This window comes from Leguminivora glycinivorella, chromosome 3 (assembly GCF_023078275.1).
Source record: "Leguminivora glycinivorella isolate SPB_JAAS2020 chromosome 3, LegGlyc_1.1, whole genome shotgun sequence".
Taxonomy (NCBI): domain Eukaryota; kingdom Metazoa; phylum Arthropoda; class Insecta; order Lepidoptera; family Tortricidae; genus Leguminivora; species Leguminivora glycinivorella.
This window is the reverse complement of record NC_062973.1, coordinates 21,356,136-21,372,546: the sequence shown is the minus strand read 5'-3', so window position 1 is coordinate 21,372,546 and position 16,411 is coordinate 21,356,136. Positions and strand designations below refer to the sequence as shown.

Here is a 16,411-nt window from a genome sequence, read left to right as displayed (position 1 = left end):
GAACTAATTTGTTCCGTCTATTGTCCTTTGAGTCGTCGGCAACCCAAACCATCTTTTGAACTTGTACACTCCTTTTTGCTGTGTACACACAGCAAAGGGGAGTGTACAAGTTTCTAATGGGGCGGCAACGCGCATGCGACACTCTTTGAGTTGCAGGCGTCCATAGGTTACGGTGACCGCTTTCCATCAGGCGGACCGTATGCTTGTTTGCCACCGACGTAGTATTAAAAAAAAAAGAGAAAAAGTCCTGGATTCGAACCCAGTACTTCCATGCAAATCATGCGAAAACACGTATTTACCGCAAGGCTATTTAAACAAGCTGTCGCCGCGTGAAATTATCGACTAGAAGGAATACAAGAACACTGTTTGTATGTGTGAGTGGTACTTAAAAGTAGTGTAAAATAGTAAATTTATCTACATTAAGGGGATTAACGTTACAATGAGAAGTTGAATGTATGTTGTAATACGTCAATTTTAATATTAAATGTTCGCGAAGGATAATTGAAAGTATATAAATGCCTGTACGACTCCACAAAAAAAATAAGACCGTTAATTTGCAGATTAACGCCATCTAACGCAGCCCGAGCTTCGGGTAACCTAGGCGAGCCACCTTAAATGATTTACACAACAAATCTATACATAAAATGAGATTAAGGGCGAATTAAATAATAAATAAATAAATAATGTTTTACCGGCAATACCATATTATTACATTGTGCATTTTCTTTGGAATGGAGATAAGGATCTGCATCGCTGAATGTAATCAGTTCTTATGTAATGTAAAAATAAATGTAATAAATTGATTTAAGGTTTTCACCTTTTGTATGTTTTGAACGCAGTAGGTACCTAAACATACAAGTATAATTATGTGTTGGTGGTTTTGTTAACATTCTCCCTGTGATATATTTATATATATATAGTATGTTACGCGTACCAATTACAATAATTTAACGTTTATAGACATAATTAATTCTTTGAGGAGCCAGCCAACAGGTGCGTTTATGCGCAGAACAATGCTTTCGTTTTTCGCGAAGCAGTTGGATGTTTGCCTGATATCTGACTAATATATGTTGTCACACGATATATCCGTAGTGTATTAACCCGACAAGACACGAGGCTTCATGAAAGTAATATATAATATCTTTACAATGAACTACATTAATACAGTGTTATTGAAATGGCGAAGTGCCCAAGAAAATAGTCATCTTATCATATCGGTAATTTGGTATACTTTACCGATCGAAAGCGAAACTAAGTCACTGAAAATGTATTCTAGTAGATAAGTATCCATTTGGTGGCGGTGGGTGATCGTTGTGATCAATAGACATCGTAACATTGGGAACGTATTAACGTTGGGAAAAAAGGTAAAGTAAATAAATAAATAATAAATAAATATTATAAGGACATTCTTGCACAGATTGACTGAGGCCCACGGTAAGCTCAAGAAGGCTTGTGTTGTGGGTACTCAGACAACGAAAAAATGAATATAAAGTAATGTTAATTAATCGCGTTCGACCTGTAAGTGACTTTAAATATGTGTACAAAACGCGAGAAATTAAAGTGTTATATTGTAATATTTCCAGCAAATTAAAAAGTTACTATGTATGGTGATCAATTTTACTATACAATGAAGGTCGATTGCCCTGAAATTTAAAATATCGAGTAACGTATTCAAAAAACGAAGAGGTTCTGATAAAAGTGATAATAAAACAACTAATAATTCTAGTGTCTCCGTTACAAGCCAGCGTTGATTCCTATTGACCTACTATCTAACTGTATTAGTCCAATTAATCGCTAAGGCGCAGGTATGCATTTACGATAAGGTGGTAATCCTTGATAAAATAGAACCTTAAGGATGAATCATACGGTGTAGAATCAGCTAGCAAATTCAGAAAGGTTAATTTATTCAGTTCGGTTATGGAGCATCTTATTGTAGTCATGATTGCAATTACTTTGGCCGTTCAGGTGTGTGATGCACATGGTTGTAACGGGCTGTAACATAGCCAAGTTGCCGCCGACCGGTATAATTTGTTGTTATCTTGTTTAAGCTAATTATCTTACCGGCAAGCGATACTCTTAGCTCCGGGACAGTGGCACAAGAACAAAATGTCGCAAGTGACGGAAAACCCTATATTTATATGAAAAGCGCTACTTGTACTCTTGAGAGCTTTAGCAATTTCAAACTGGTCGGAATTTAAACTGGTTAATAATGAGGGCTTCTGTCATTTTCGTTTTTTTTTGTACTTTTAAGTGGAAAAGTACAAAACTCATATTTGCATAATTTTACCATCATGCAGCTTATTTTATAATATAAAGGTATGAACTACTAACAACATAATGTAAATCTTTAAAAATGTTTTAATTTGTTTTTAAACTGTTTTCTTTAGTCAGCCGTGGCCTTTCGTACTATCAACACAAACTATCAACAATATCCAATGTTTCAGTGTACCGGTAAATGCTAATTTGTCAGAGAACGCTTTTTTCAACGGCTTCTTAAAATAGGACATTGATTCATGAACTGTGACGAGGCGTAAGAATAACACTTCAGAAATAGGTGGTTACGTCAATGAAGAACACTATTATTTTTAAAATGAACAGTTTTTTACGATTCGGTGAATGTTTCACCTGGTTGCTAGGTCTTAAATCTTGGCACTAGAATGCTAACAGAGAGTGTGTAAATGTGTTTTTAAAAACCAATGGAGCTAGGGTTGTTTATAAAGACTGCAGTTTAACAGATTCTGCCAATCTTCAACCAATACTTAAACGAAGTTATTTCTCAAAATAAAGACAGCAAACAAATAAATATCACGTAAACGTTGAGGATTTTTATAGAAATACCTTGAGGATTTTATACAGTTTTGTATAAGCTAGTTAGCACGATCTTTTGACATTAAAATAAATTATAATGATATGTTATTAAAAAAAAAAAAAATTGTATTTTATATGAATAGTATCACTCTGGCAGGCAATCATGGTCGCGCGATAAATGATAAAACATCAGGACGTTTGTAAGTGCTATAGGGACGGCCAGCTGTTTTATCATTAATCGCGCGACCATATTGCCTGCCTGATATCTACAAAAAGAACAACACAATTTTTATTTCACATCTCCAAAGCGAAACATGCACCACTGCGTCGCAGTCGAAACAAAAAATAAACTTTACCGATAATTACTGCCTCAGGCATGTCGGTAGTCGTTATTCCCTCGTGGTCGTTGTCGAACTACCAGAAACAGCACCAGATACAAACACATTGTTTAAAAACACGTTCTTTGCCAAATATTCCCACCAAACTACAATCGTCACCAGTTCGTGGACATTGGACAAATAACAGCGACTTTTGGACTAAGGAAGATCTCGAACATTTCATATGCGGACGTTAAACCCTAACAAAAATAGTACTCATTCATTAATAGAGTTCAGTGATTCATTAACAGACAGACGATCACTGCTTTCATCTTACGTGCTATCGGCTGTAGTGATCGCGCGCCTCAATTTGTGCCTAAAGGTTATCTGCGATTAAAATCTCAATTAAGTATTCATTGAGTATTTTAGTACATAATCATAAACACTTCATTGTTTACAATAGGGTTATTATAATTAGAGTCTAATTATTAGACTAATCGGAAAAATTGATATGATATCACAGCATACCAATAATTGACATGGTTACCTATTACAACCATGACATTTTTTTCGTATGTTAAAATTGTGAGTTTACCGAACACCTTTTTAGGGTTCCGTACCAATAAGGTACAAAAGGAACCCTTATGGCGCCGCTCTGTCCGTCTGTCACATTGCTAAATATCTCGAGAACTAATTATGCTATCGATTTGAAATTTGGAACAGTTAGTGCCACTTGCACCAATGAAAATGGAGGGTTAACCCGAGAGTTAACCCACCATTTTATATGGAATTTGACAGATGACAGCCCACTAACCCTGAGTTAAGTGGTTGGTGCAAGTGGGCCTTAGAAACATTGTTAACCTCTACATATTAAAGGTATAATTTTTTTTCATTTATTAATATTAAATATAGAAAATGGCAAAAATTAAAGGGGGGTAAACTGTAAATGTCAAGTTACTAGGTCAAGTGGGGTATCGTTAGAAAGAGCTGAAATTGTACATATCAAAACTATTTTTTATAATTTTTTTGTTGTGGAAAAATAATAATTTTGAAGGAAAATGTAACAAAAAATACCGCCCCCCCCCCCCCTCCCTTATCTCCGAAGTTCACCGACAAAAAATGATGAAAATTTTACGAAACACTGGGTTTGTGCTAAATATTACAGGAAAAATAAAATCATGTCTGTATTTTGGAAACTTTTTTTTAATTAACAAAAAACTTTTCAGATTTTAAATTTAAATTTACCCACCTTTGCGGATGTATATCGTTCTTGAAATAAACACAAAATTTTACGTAAAATATCTTCTTTCAAATAAAATAAAAACTGGCGAAATCGGTTAACATTATAAAAAATTAACCCTGAATAACCAACCTACTATACAGGTCGCGCACATTAGTTAGCGAATTCACCGAGAGACGACGTTGTACACAATAATACTCATCATTAGTACATACTGAGAAACTTGAGATTTTAACTATTGAAAGCAGGGATGTAACGGATGTGGTTTTAACGGAACCGGAAGCGGAAGCGGAAGTTTTGAATTTAGTTTAACGGAAGCAGAAGCGGAACCGGAACCAGAAGCGGAAGTTATAGATGTTAAAAACGAAATGAAAAAATACCACATAGGTATAACATAAACCAAAACTAATTAAATTACCTAGAACTTTTAGGTGTTTACTGTTCAGCCTGTAATCAGCAGTTTGTAATCAGCCTTTAGGCCCACTTAGGTTTTAAAAACGAAAAGAAAAGTTACCTGATATTTTATCTTAAGTATATCATTCATTACAATCCAAAAATTTAAATCACCTTGAACTTTAAGATTGTTTGTTGTTTAGGTAATCACTAAAAATCACATAAGAATCCTTTTAAACCTTTATTATGCCGTAAAAGGTTTTAGAAACGAAAAGAAAACTTACTCGTAGGTAGTATAATACAATCCAAAACTAACCAGTAAAAATTATATGTGTAATTGTTAGCACACAATTAAATTTTTAAATTAAATGGAGTGATTGTAAAAGAAGTAAACTGTATTTAATAAACAAATCTAAAGGGGAGCTTCTAAGGGGATCGTAGATAAGCCCTGCACCACTGAATAGTTGTTCACTCGCTACTAACTAGGTGGACAGGACAAATATTGGCGCGCAATGGAATGAAGCGATTAATGTTTAGTATCGCAGCACGTGGCAAGCGGAGAGATGAGCGAATGATAGGTATAGACCTGTTGGTCTTTGATGTACGCCGCTCATGTCCCACCGTCGCGCTAGGTTCCGACATCCGTTATAACTTCCGTTTGAAAAATAACAGAACCGGAACAGAAGCGGATGTGTAAAACATAACGGAAGTTCCGCAGTAACGGAAGCAGAAGCAGAACTCCGTTACATCCCTGATTGAAAGTTTGTAATACGGAACCCTCGGTGGGCGAGTCTGACTCGCACTTGGGTTTTTGAGTTACAGTTCGATATAGGTTAATTAAGTAGAGAAGGTACCCACTTTTTTTCAGAATATTTATTTAGCATACGTTCGGATGAACGAAATAATGTATTATGTTAATGAACAGAATGCCTACCTGTTTGAATGATAAATAGGTAGGTAATGCCATGACTGTTGTAAGACTTACTGACTCGCCCTCGTCATGAGTATTTGTAGTTTAATTTACGAAATGTTGCCATGCCGATCTGGGCTGAACTGAACGATATGCAAATGTTGCTGTAATTAACACGGAAAAGATATAGAGAGTTGTTGCGTATAGTTTATCACTACGAGCGATTGTCTACGTCTAGTGACTCAGATTCACGATGGTTTTCAATGTGTAATGAACCATGTACCTTTACCATCCTCTGGTTTCATAAAGTGTGTGTGTATATGTCCGTTAGCGTTAAGCAGTCCGTCCCAACAGTGGGCAGACACCATTGGTTCCGGCGGCCAGCTGGAGTCAAACCGACGTGTTGCACGCACTTTGACTATCCTTATAGCTTGTTCGCGGGTCGCAACACTTGCAATCTCTGGCAAAGCGGGAGTGGTTAGAAAAGCGTTAATAAGCTAGGAAATTAGAGGTTAAGTTGTTACAATTAGATAAAAAGTTAAAAAATATATGTTTGTCATTATACGCGATATAATCTGTTTCCATGGTTTTATTTCATGAGTAGCTATCGGGCTAACCGAAGACAATATATAAATATCGTCACTACACGACACTCACGCTGTTCCTCAAAGTTAAAACGCAGTAAGTCTATATGCATTCCATACATACTTACTACAATTTTCTTTTCATTGACAGACGAAGATACAAGTTTTTTTAAAAGTAGTGACGATATGTACAAGTTTAGTGAAACGTCCCACTTTGACGGTTATCATAAGAATGATATTTGCTTGTATCTTTATACCAGTAACCGGTCAAAATGTCCTTACGGCTAACACAAAATGGGACATTTTGCTAAAAAAATACACATAATAAACATCAATTACATACATACATACATACATACAATCACGCCTGTATCCCATAAAGGGGTAGGCAGAACACATGAAACTACAAAAGTTTCAGTGCCACTCTTGGCAAATAAGGGGTTGAAAGAAAACGAAACAGTGACATAAACAAACACATAACAATTAGTAAATAAATAAACGAATATTAGATATTTAACGAACGATTTAGGGCCTTCTAAAGGACAAAGGAACAGGGGCAGAGGCTAACAAGGAGGTTTTCTTCGACTAATGCCTTTTGCTACTTAAAGTCACGTGGCTAATATCATACGTTATTTATGTTTCGATTGACATTTTCTATCAATGATTATTACTAGCCCCCTTGGAACGCGGCTCAATCATGCTTTAATAGTGCACTGTCTTATAGGAAAAAAACCACTATCAATTTTAGTACGTTGTTAGGCACGGTATTAGGTAAATAGCTACATATCAATTATTTTATACAAATATCCTAGTTTTGCTTACCAGGGTTCCTGCGGCCGCGCTCCTCCTCTTCGAGCATGCGCAGTACGGCGGAGTGCGCGAGATTGCCAGGCTTGTCGGTGCTAGGGTTGCTGAAGTCAATCCTGTAACAAAAAGAATACATGACTGAAATGAAAAATGACTCAATATATAGTTTTTAAAGCTTGTCTCTTTTTTATATGAAAGCTGGATAGCGCCTGATAAAAAAATAACGGCAATTATTCAATTCCAGCAAAATATTCACATCAATTAACAGGTCCTGCCTAAACTTTCTCAGTTTCGATATGGATTCGGATTCAGGTGAGATATTTTTTCAATCCTAAGGAATGATTTACGGGACTACATCTATTCTATGTACCAAAACTTCAACTAAATCGGTTCAGCGGTTTAACCGTAAAGACATGACATACCGACAGACATTTCACATGGATTGTGTACCTCATTACCAAGTGAGCGTTCTCTTTGACCGGAGCCAATTTGTTAGGTAGATAATTCTATAGAGCTAGCTCTATTGTACGTTTTCATACGGATTTATAAAAAGAAAATAGGTCTCAATATTCCACAGGCCCAGATTTTGCTTCATCGGAGGTCGAGGCTTGTTTCCCGATCAAACGAAACACGATTCCCCTTCACAGGTTACACAATACACTCTTTACGTATCTTGTTATCGATAAGGAAAATCAAGGAGTAAATATAATATTGTTATGACGCAACAATTCACTAAGGGCTGGTTTAGACGTTACGAGATCTTGCACGCGAGATTCATTACAATGCGTCATTTGATCGGTCGGCTGGTTGGATGTAACTTTAATAATACGCAATGTATTTTAAATTCAAATCTATTTTGTCTAGTACCATAAGGTAATTCTAATTACTTAGCTTAATTGTATTTTTATACGACTAACCTGTTAAAACGACATATATGTATATTAATGTATGTTATGGCAGTATATAGAAATTAGGACTTTTTGCTTGGAAATAACATACAATTAAAGGTAAAGAGATCACATTTACCGTCTTTCAAGGGATTTAATGATTAGGTTACATTTTCAGTAAATACAGTAGCGATATTAAAAAGGCTATGGCAACTTAATTTTTACTCACAGCAAATAAGAAAGAGCGTATTGAACACAAGCTAGCAAGGACCTTTTAACTATATACGTTCATATAGCAATACGAGTATAATTCAAACATAGTTTGGGGGTCTTCTAAATTGATATGAAGTGAAACTGTAAAACAATCTACCCTGAGGTGACAAGACAGATGGCAACAAGGAAATATGTAGGTTAATAACTAGACATCAACATCAAACAAGTTTGTTTCAATATCTGATAGGTATCACGTTATCCAATTGGCTTTATGTTTAGGCACAGGTTTAGGACAGGTATTTAATATACGCCACGCTTTAGGCATATTGTACATACTAGTATACATTATTGGAAATAAGGTCTGGCTAGAAACAATCTATCAAATTGGTATACATTTCTAGGTCGATCACGCTTACTGTTTGTAGCTCAAATATTCTGGTCGATTTTGGAATATGTAACAACCACTACCAGGGACCCATTTCTCGAAGCTACAAGTTACAATTTACAAGTTTAGTAAATGTCTAATATGACAAGTTGGAAAAAGACTTCCACTTGTAACTTTCAGTTTTGAGAAATGAGCTCCAGATAGTATAATGTGCACCAAAGATACAGAGTTTCACTTTGGGAGTAAGTAAACAAAATATCCAAGACATTGACATAATATATACTACGAGTAGTTATTGCGTATTTAAAATTAAAGTTTTGTTCCTTGCACTTGGTTTTTGTGTGTCGGCAAATAGAGAGATTTTGTGTAATTTCTAAGGAAGACTTACAGCTAGGTCCGCTGAACTTTAAGGTAGGTACGTCAAATATATGAGGATTAGTACCTCTTAAAACAATGTGTCCTGAAATTCCTTAGAATTAAAATATTGGCAAAGTGATAATGATGATTCATCCGAGTTGGCTTGAGAAAATAAACTGTCAATATGTCTAGGTATACCTAGGTGATTGGCGCCAAATCTAAATAAATCGATCTTTATAGACCTACCTGTTCCTAAAATTGAATATACTATGCGTATGTATGTATGTACATGTACCGAAAAACCTCGCATGTAATTGCTAATTAAAAACGTAGGAATCATACCTACGTTTTTAATTAGCAATTGTCATTGAGCTAATATTAAATACGCGATCGTCTGATTACACATGATATTTTCGACAGCGTGTTCACATAATGAAATGTTAATAATTTATTTAATTTAATGAAACACGTCTTTCAGTATAATACTGAAACTACTAGGTCTGTAATTGATTGCGTCATATACATTTAAAAAATATTCATTCTTTCGGTTCAAAATTGTTTCAATATTTCGATTTCCAACATTTTGTTTATGTAATTGTTTTCTATTTTAACGATCACTTTCACAAAGTGTTAGACGTTTTTACAAAGCACTATAAGACCGTTACACAGTTGTCAATGCAGCTACACCGCGGTGGGAACGCATCGCAAAAACTCAACGTTAAACAAAGCAGGGCACTTAGCCAACGTCACTATTGTTTAAGCTTCGGAAGCGTATCATAGCTAGCTCCCCCTATCACTCTTCTATAGTGGCGCGACTGAGCCAGACTGCTTCTTGCGACGTAACGCCCACGTTCGATTGTCACTTTAGCTGGGATGGCAGAGCAGATTGCGTTTCCCTATTCTGAATAGAAGTCGATTTTTCATCGATTGTTTTTCCACGAAGATTGAATTAGCACCTCTTGTTGTTTCCAATTAATGACATTGTTTGGGCGATCTTAAATGTTGCTGTTGTTTTTTAATATTTCTCGGATAAAAAGTTTCCGTATTAACAACATTTGTCCCACAAAACCTCCCGCACTCTCACTGAGTTGAGAGGTAAAGTTTATTCATTGTTAACTGTGTACATAATATGGTATATAAATACAGTATCAACAGTGTTGCCCATTTCCAGCATAAATACAATATTCTTAAAAACTGAACGTATACATTTTCTCAAATTCTGATAAGTATGTTATTATTCTGACCAGAATGAGTAGTTTTAAAGATCGGCTGTGTACATATATGTAATCATCATAATTCAATAATTATGACAAATAAATTCATGTTGGCATTACCAATATCATGAAAATTTGCATGTAAACACTGTATACATATAATTATGATCGAGAATTAATTGGCATTAGACAATATTTAACCAAGTATCTCATTATATTTTAAATCCACTAAAACGACAGAATAACTTGTAACTCAACACTTTCATGTTCATTAAGCTTAAAAAAACTATTATTAATTTAAATGCTGAAATTACTTAAATTTGAAAAAGTTTCTTTAGAAGATAACTACTACCTACTGACTATTAAAACTTCGCAACACTTTCATGTTACAGTTGTTTCCAGTTAAGAAAGTGTAATAATTAATTAAATATTAACGAATAAAAATATTTTTTCCAATTATTTATTTACACTCTCGTACCATACATTCCTATTGCCGCCAGGCAATCATACCGATGATATATGTACTTATGTATATATGTCCTAATTTGTCGCTTTACTAGGCCGATGTCTGTATCTTTATTTTGATCTTTGTACAGATAACCTGTCAAAGAGTCTTTATGGCAGACAAAGTGGGACCTTTTGACGCCGCGGACAAAATACATTATGGTGATCTCATTGAGACATACACAATCTTGTCTGGACACTACAATGTGACTAATATTAATGACCTATATATACTAAGCCAGAACTCAAAACTAAAAATCTTATCAAACCTCCATGTGCTAGCAACCCTAAGAAACACTTCCTGCCGAATCGCGTAGTTAATGTGTGGAATTCTCTACCAGAAACTGTTATTAGTGCGCCGTCAGTGAACTGTTTCAAAAATAGACTGGACAATTATATTAGAACTTTGAAAAGTGCAAAATAAACACAAGTGCAGTGATATACACGCATCAGCTCGAAGAGCTGCTAGTGTATCAAATAAATAATAATAATTAAATAATAATTATGATAGTTTTGTTAGCTATTGATAAATGAGTAGATAAGTAGGTACTAGGTAAAGTCAATTTAGATATTAATTTGTATTGTAAATCGGTAATCTTAAATGGAAAATATAGTATTTATTGATAAGGGCACAGTTTATTTAAGTAATTTTACATATATAATATAATATATCTTTATACCTAAATAATATCGCCGAAACAAGGGCGTTGGTCTGCTACTTAGTAATTGGATTAGTGTCTGATTATAAAATAAGCACAATAAATTACTCGATTTGAGTAAACACTAATAGCAAACTAACAGGGAGCTGCCTCAACCCTGAAAATGAGGATTTTTTTACCCTTTTAAGGGATGATTCCCAGAATAAAAATATCCTAAATATGATCTTTTCTGGGACCAAAACTTCTGTGCCTTTAAACTGAAAAGGTAGGCATGGAAGGAAAAAAACATGCTGCGCGACCCCAAGTAATTGGGATAAGGGCAAGCGAATGATGATGATGACGAGACAGACAAACACAGTTTCGGTATTATATTATTGTGGGTTTCCCACACTGAAGTGATTGGGAAGTAAGTTCCGCAGTGATAAACCACGCGTGTGAATCTGCCGGTTACGTCTGCAGGAAGTAGTTTTTGCTCCACCTAATTGAAACGTAAGCGTTGAAGCATACAACCATAATCAACTTACGAGAACTACCGCCTCAATGTTTGTTATTAATCTTCATTTCCATTTCAATACTTTTATTACGAGTGTGGTTTCATATCACTAAAGCATTTAAACTTAGTGTGTAAAGCATTTGAGTGCATTGTTGTTTTCATACTATAATTTTAATTTAATCACTGACTTGTTAAATCATATTACCTAAATAAGTAAAGTAAAAAAATTGCCAGGTATCGCAAATTAGTATAGAACTTGTATGAAGTTCTATTTTTGAATTTTTTTCAGTTAACTAAAGTGAAGTGTAATGTAATATTATACTTGACTAATTGTCAAAGACCACCCAACACTGAAATGTCAGCACGTATAGTTTAGTCAGTGGTGTCCTAATTGACAGATTAAAGTCGACGAGTAGAAAAATAATTTTGTTATGGCGAGTGAGATCACTTTTGTGTGCGTCCCATGACAAGGGCAAGGACAGCATTCGTTTAGGTATTCATTTTGTGAGTTTTTCCATGTAAAAAATTTAAATGTCATATTAATTTGAAAGGCCAACGCTAGCATCACCTAATATTGGACATGCCCATAAGATAACGTGTATGTGTGGTAAGCGCCACTCTGTCACGGACGTTTCTAATACCACTTAAAATTCATTCCTTAGAAGCCCTACATGGCTTCTGCTGAACTTACGCCTGCCAAAGGGTCGGAACACCATGGAACGTGATAGGAGACATAAAAATAATACCATACAATGAATGCATACTAAATGTTATCTTGGCAAGAGGACCCATTTTTACACAATTAATTTTCATGACCAAACGAGTGCCCTTATCGTTTACTTATGTGACATTTTATCATTCTTACTACTATAAATCCAGCCTTTACTGATAACGATAGAATTAATAGTCTAACGTTACCCTTTTTGGTATTTAAGGTCTTTAGGGCCTTCTGTTCTATTCCAATTTATAGCAGTAAAAAGATTACATTGTAACTGTAAGTATATAATATAGCTTTTATCAAATAAATTAATTCAATTCAAACTTTCAGCAAAATAAGCATTATTAATAATTATTAAAAAATAAATAATGTGAAATTGGAACAAAACTTACTTCAGTGTCAGCTGAGTGCAAAAAGAGATTTCAAAGTGTAGCAGTGACAATGGTGGATACTTTATTTAGTGATTGAATAACTAGTATGGAAACATGCCGTCAAGAAATCGCAAAATATTAAAATTATTCATTCTTATATGTTTCTATTTACGTCAAGGCATTGCATATCAAACTTAATGTCCCAAGGCGCACAGCAATAAATCTTAGTAGTAAGTCATAATAATAACACATCTTTACGGTCTGTTACAAGACCTTTATCTTTATATATGCTTTTTATTGTAGGTACTTTAGACATAAACTATCTGTGCTAATAATTTCTAAAGTATGAGCGTTTTAAGTTAGTAATAATTTATCTTGTGAAAAGAACTGGAAGAATAAGTACTTTTCATTTGTATTAAATATTAACTCCATAACCTATCGTCACTACTTTGAAAAAAACTTGTATCTTCTTCTGTCAATGAAAAGAAAAATGTAATAAGTATGTATGCAATGCATGTAGACTTACTACATTTTAACTTTGAGGAGCAGTGTGAGATACGAGATTTTTTCAATGTAATGACGATATGCAATTTAAATTACACTTTTTATCCAAGATAAAAAAATATTAAATTATTTAACAAGATCTATAGCAATTGTGTTTTGAATTTGTTTGATTATTTAAAAACCGGCCAAGAGCGTGTCGGGCCACGCTCAGTGTAGGGTTCCGTATTTTTCTCAAAAACTACTGAACCTATCAAGTTCAAAACAATTTTCCTAGAAAGTCTTTATAAAGTTCTACTTTTGTGATTTTTTTCATATTTTTTAAACATAGGGTTCAAAAGTTAGAGGCCCCCCCTTTGGACGCACTTTTTTTCCTTTAGGAGCGGTTAATTCCGAAAATATTAATATTATCAAAAAACTATCTGTGTGAACCCTTATTCATTAGGGTTCTGTAGTCAACTACCCCTTGGACAGACAGACATGGCGAAACTATAAGGGTTCCTAGTTGACTACGGAACCCTAAAAACTATATCTATACACTTAATACACTGGCGGAAAACCATAGATGTCCTATAAAGACGTAAAGTCTGAGCAGAAATATATGAGTATTGTCAGGAGGGCGCTGTTTGACTGATGTAATGTTGTGACAGTTCAGTTTAGTATGAAGAAAATATTTTCCCCTCACTAGCTCGGAAACACGTGTTTTGTCCTTTAATACCAGCGGGTAAAAACGCATTTTATCCACTAGTGGGTAAAGTAATTTGACCTTGAATAAAGTCAAATTAACTGCTTTAAAATTGATAAAAGTAGGTAAATCTAGTAATAAAGATGATTTACCACCTGTGGAACTAGTGATATCTATAATCTAGTAATAAAGATGATTTACCACCTGTGGAACTACTGGAAGCAGTGATAAACTCATTTTTTGCGTTGTATTTTCCTCGCTATAGTGCGAGGAAAAGTTTTGTGTTACACTCGGGAGCAAATGTATTTTACTTCTCGTCTGTTAAAAAACTCGCAAGTTCAGGATTCTATTGTCGAACCACTCGCTTCGCTCGTGGTTCAACTATAGAATCCTTTCACTTGCTCGTTTTTCAATTCCACACTCGGCGTTAAAATACAATTTTGCCCCCTTGTATAACAAATAACTATTGTCATGAAACTCCGCAACATGGCGCGTAGTTATATATTTCTGATCAGGCTTTACATAGTTAATCCAAGGACTATAATTATGTTTCGCAGTCTGGAAGTGGCCCAAATCATATTTTCCCCAAATATTCTTAGGTACGTATTTTTATTTTTTATAACAACAAATGACATGCTTCTTTATTTTAATATCATGAGATCACGTCAATACATATTTTGAAAAAAAAAAAACTGTAGGCATCACCAGTGAAGTTATGATAGTATTTAATAAAAAATGAGGTACCTAATACGATTCTTAGAATGGAGATTGTAAATCCTATATAAATAATCTTTGGTTAAGCATAAAGGATTCGTCCTCTGCAAAATGCTACTTACTGAAAGTTCAAATTATAGTGATAATTGTTTATGAACTGGATATATTTCCTTTAACTGCGTTAATTAGGTACAGACCGCTTCCATGAGTGAACCAGGCGCCCGGAGCCACGGATGCACGGCTTGGATTTTGCGGTTTCCAGCCAAAAGCAATGCTTGCGTTATTTCTTTCCCCTCTCCGAACAGTGCGTCCAAACCATCCGTCAATGTGTGTTTGCTGGCATATTCTCCACGGTTCACTCATGGAAGCGGTCCGTCGAAAATGAGCTACGAGCGGCTGGTAGCCGCTTTTTGAGCTGAAGCGAGGCCACGAGATCGAGAGTCGCTGAAGATAGGAAGGCGTGGCGCGAGCTGGTGAAGGCCCTTTGCACCTCTGGGGTGCCTTTGGACTACAAGAATAAATATTACAATATTTTTTTAATTATTTAGTTGTTTAAATAAGTTGACATACGGAACCTAAGCAACATTCGGCCATCCTTAAAGAACCTAAAGTACCTACAAACATTTGTGCCTTATCTGACTTATGCAATCAGCTGCCATATAAAGAAATCGAGTTTACGCTCACCTCACGTACCTTTAAGGCAATGATCGGGTGTCAATGCCAGAATACAAGTAATATCTGTTTACACAAACTTGCCTTAATACTTTTTCTGTCATGATATAATAGGACAATAATTGAAAAAGAAACACGATGTATTTTATTACGAGAGATATCCGATCTTATTTAGTTAGGGTTATAATATACAGTAATTGAAAGAAACTTTATACGTACTCGAACGGTATAAAACTGAATAAATAGTTGTCTAGACAGATAAATAATAATATTCTAATAATAGTACATTGTGCAACAAGGGGAGGAAGTTGAATATTACTAACGAGAGTAAATTAAATCGCGACGGCTTGCCGGAGCGATTTAAAAACTCGAGTGAGTAATATTCATACTTCCCGAGTTACACACAATGTTTGTCATGTCATCACACTTGCATTATAAAAAAATATGCAAAAAGGTAAAAAAGAGTTCAACACAGTACTAGAAATTTCTTAACTCCCTAGGGAGAACGATTTTTCTATAACTCACGCTCCGCCTGCGTGCAATAGCACATTTCGTGTGCAAGTGTGATGAAAAAATATAAATATATTAATTGCAGATAAATATATACAAATACGCTTTTTAGGGCTTACGCAATTAAAAACAGACAGAACACAGGCATTTTAATGAACTTAGAAAATAAGCAGTTTTATCGATAATACCCATTTTTACCTTAAATTCTATGATTGACCTTTTACTTTATGGATTACATACTATGTTTTATTCAACAGTAAGTCATATTTGATGTTGAGGAGATGAGGAGTACTTAGTTTTTGTGTGACGATACCAAATCAATATAACTTATTACTTAACCTAAAATGTCACACAGGCGTTTGATTATTAAAATAGAATATTACTCGAAATATGAAAAATAATGTCCTTAATTTATTAATTATTAAAAATAAATCATCAAGACCAAACTTGATCTTAGTTCTCTTTAAAA

The 16,411-nt window shown here is 34.7% G+C and overlaps 1 protein-coding gene across 8 annotated transcripts in view; it reads right to left on the bottom strand.

Moving 5' to 3' along the window:
* LOC125242717 (early nodulin-75-like) overlaps positions 1-16,411 on the bottom strand; it is a 56,878-nt gene that overhangs the window by 22,845 nt on the left and 17,622 nt on the right. For 5 of the 8 annotated variants that reach the window (XM_048151630.1, XM_048151625.1, XM_048151626.1 and 2 more), the window contains exons 4-5: positions 7,075-7,175; positions 5,952-6,128 (exon numbers count right to left, since the gene is read on the bottom strand). In XM_048151630.1, coding sequence (XP_048007587.1) covers positions 5,952-6,128; positions 7,075-7,175 — 278 coding nt within the window. The remainder of the gene's footprint in view (positions 1-5,951; positions 6,129-7,074; positions 7,176-16,411) is intronic. The other 3 variants (XM_048151629.1, XM_048151631.1, XM_048151628.1) reach the window with 1 other exon arrangement.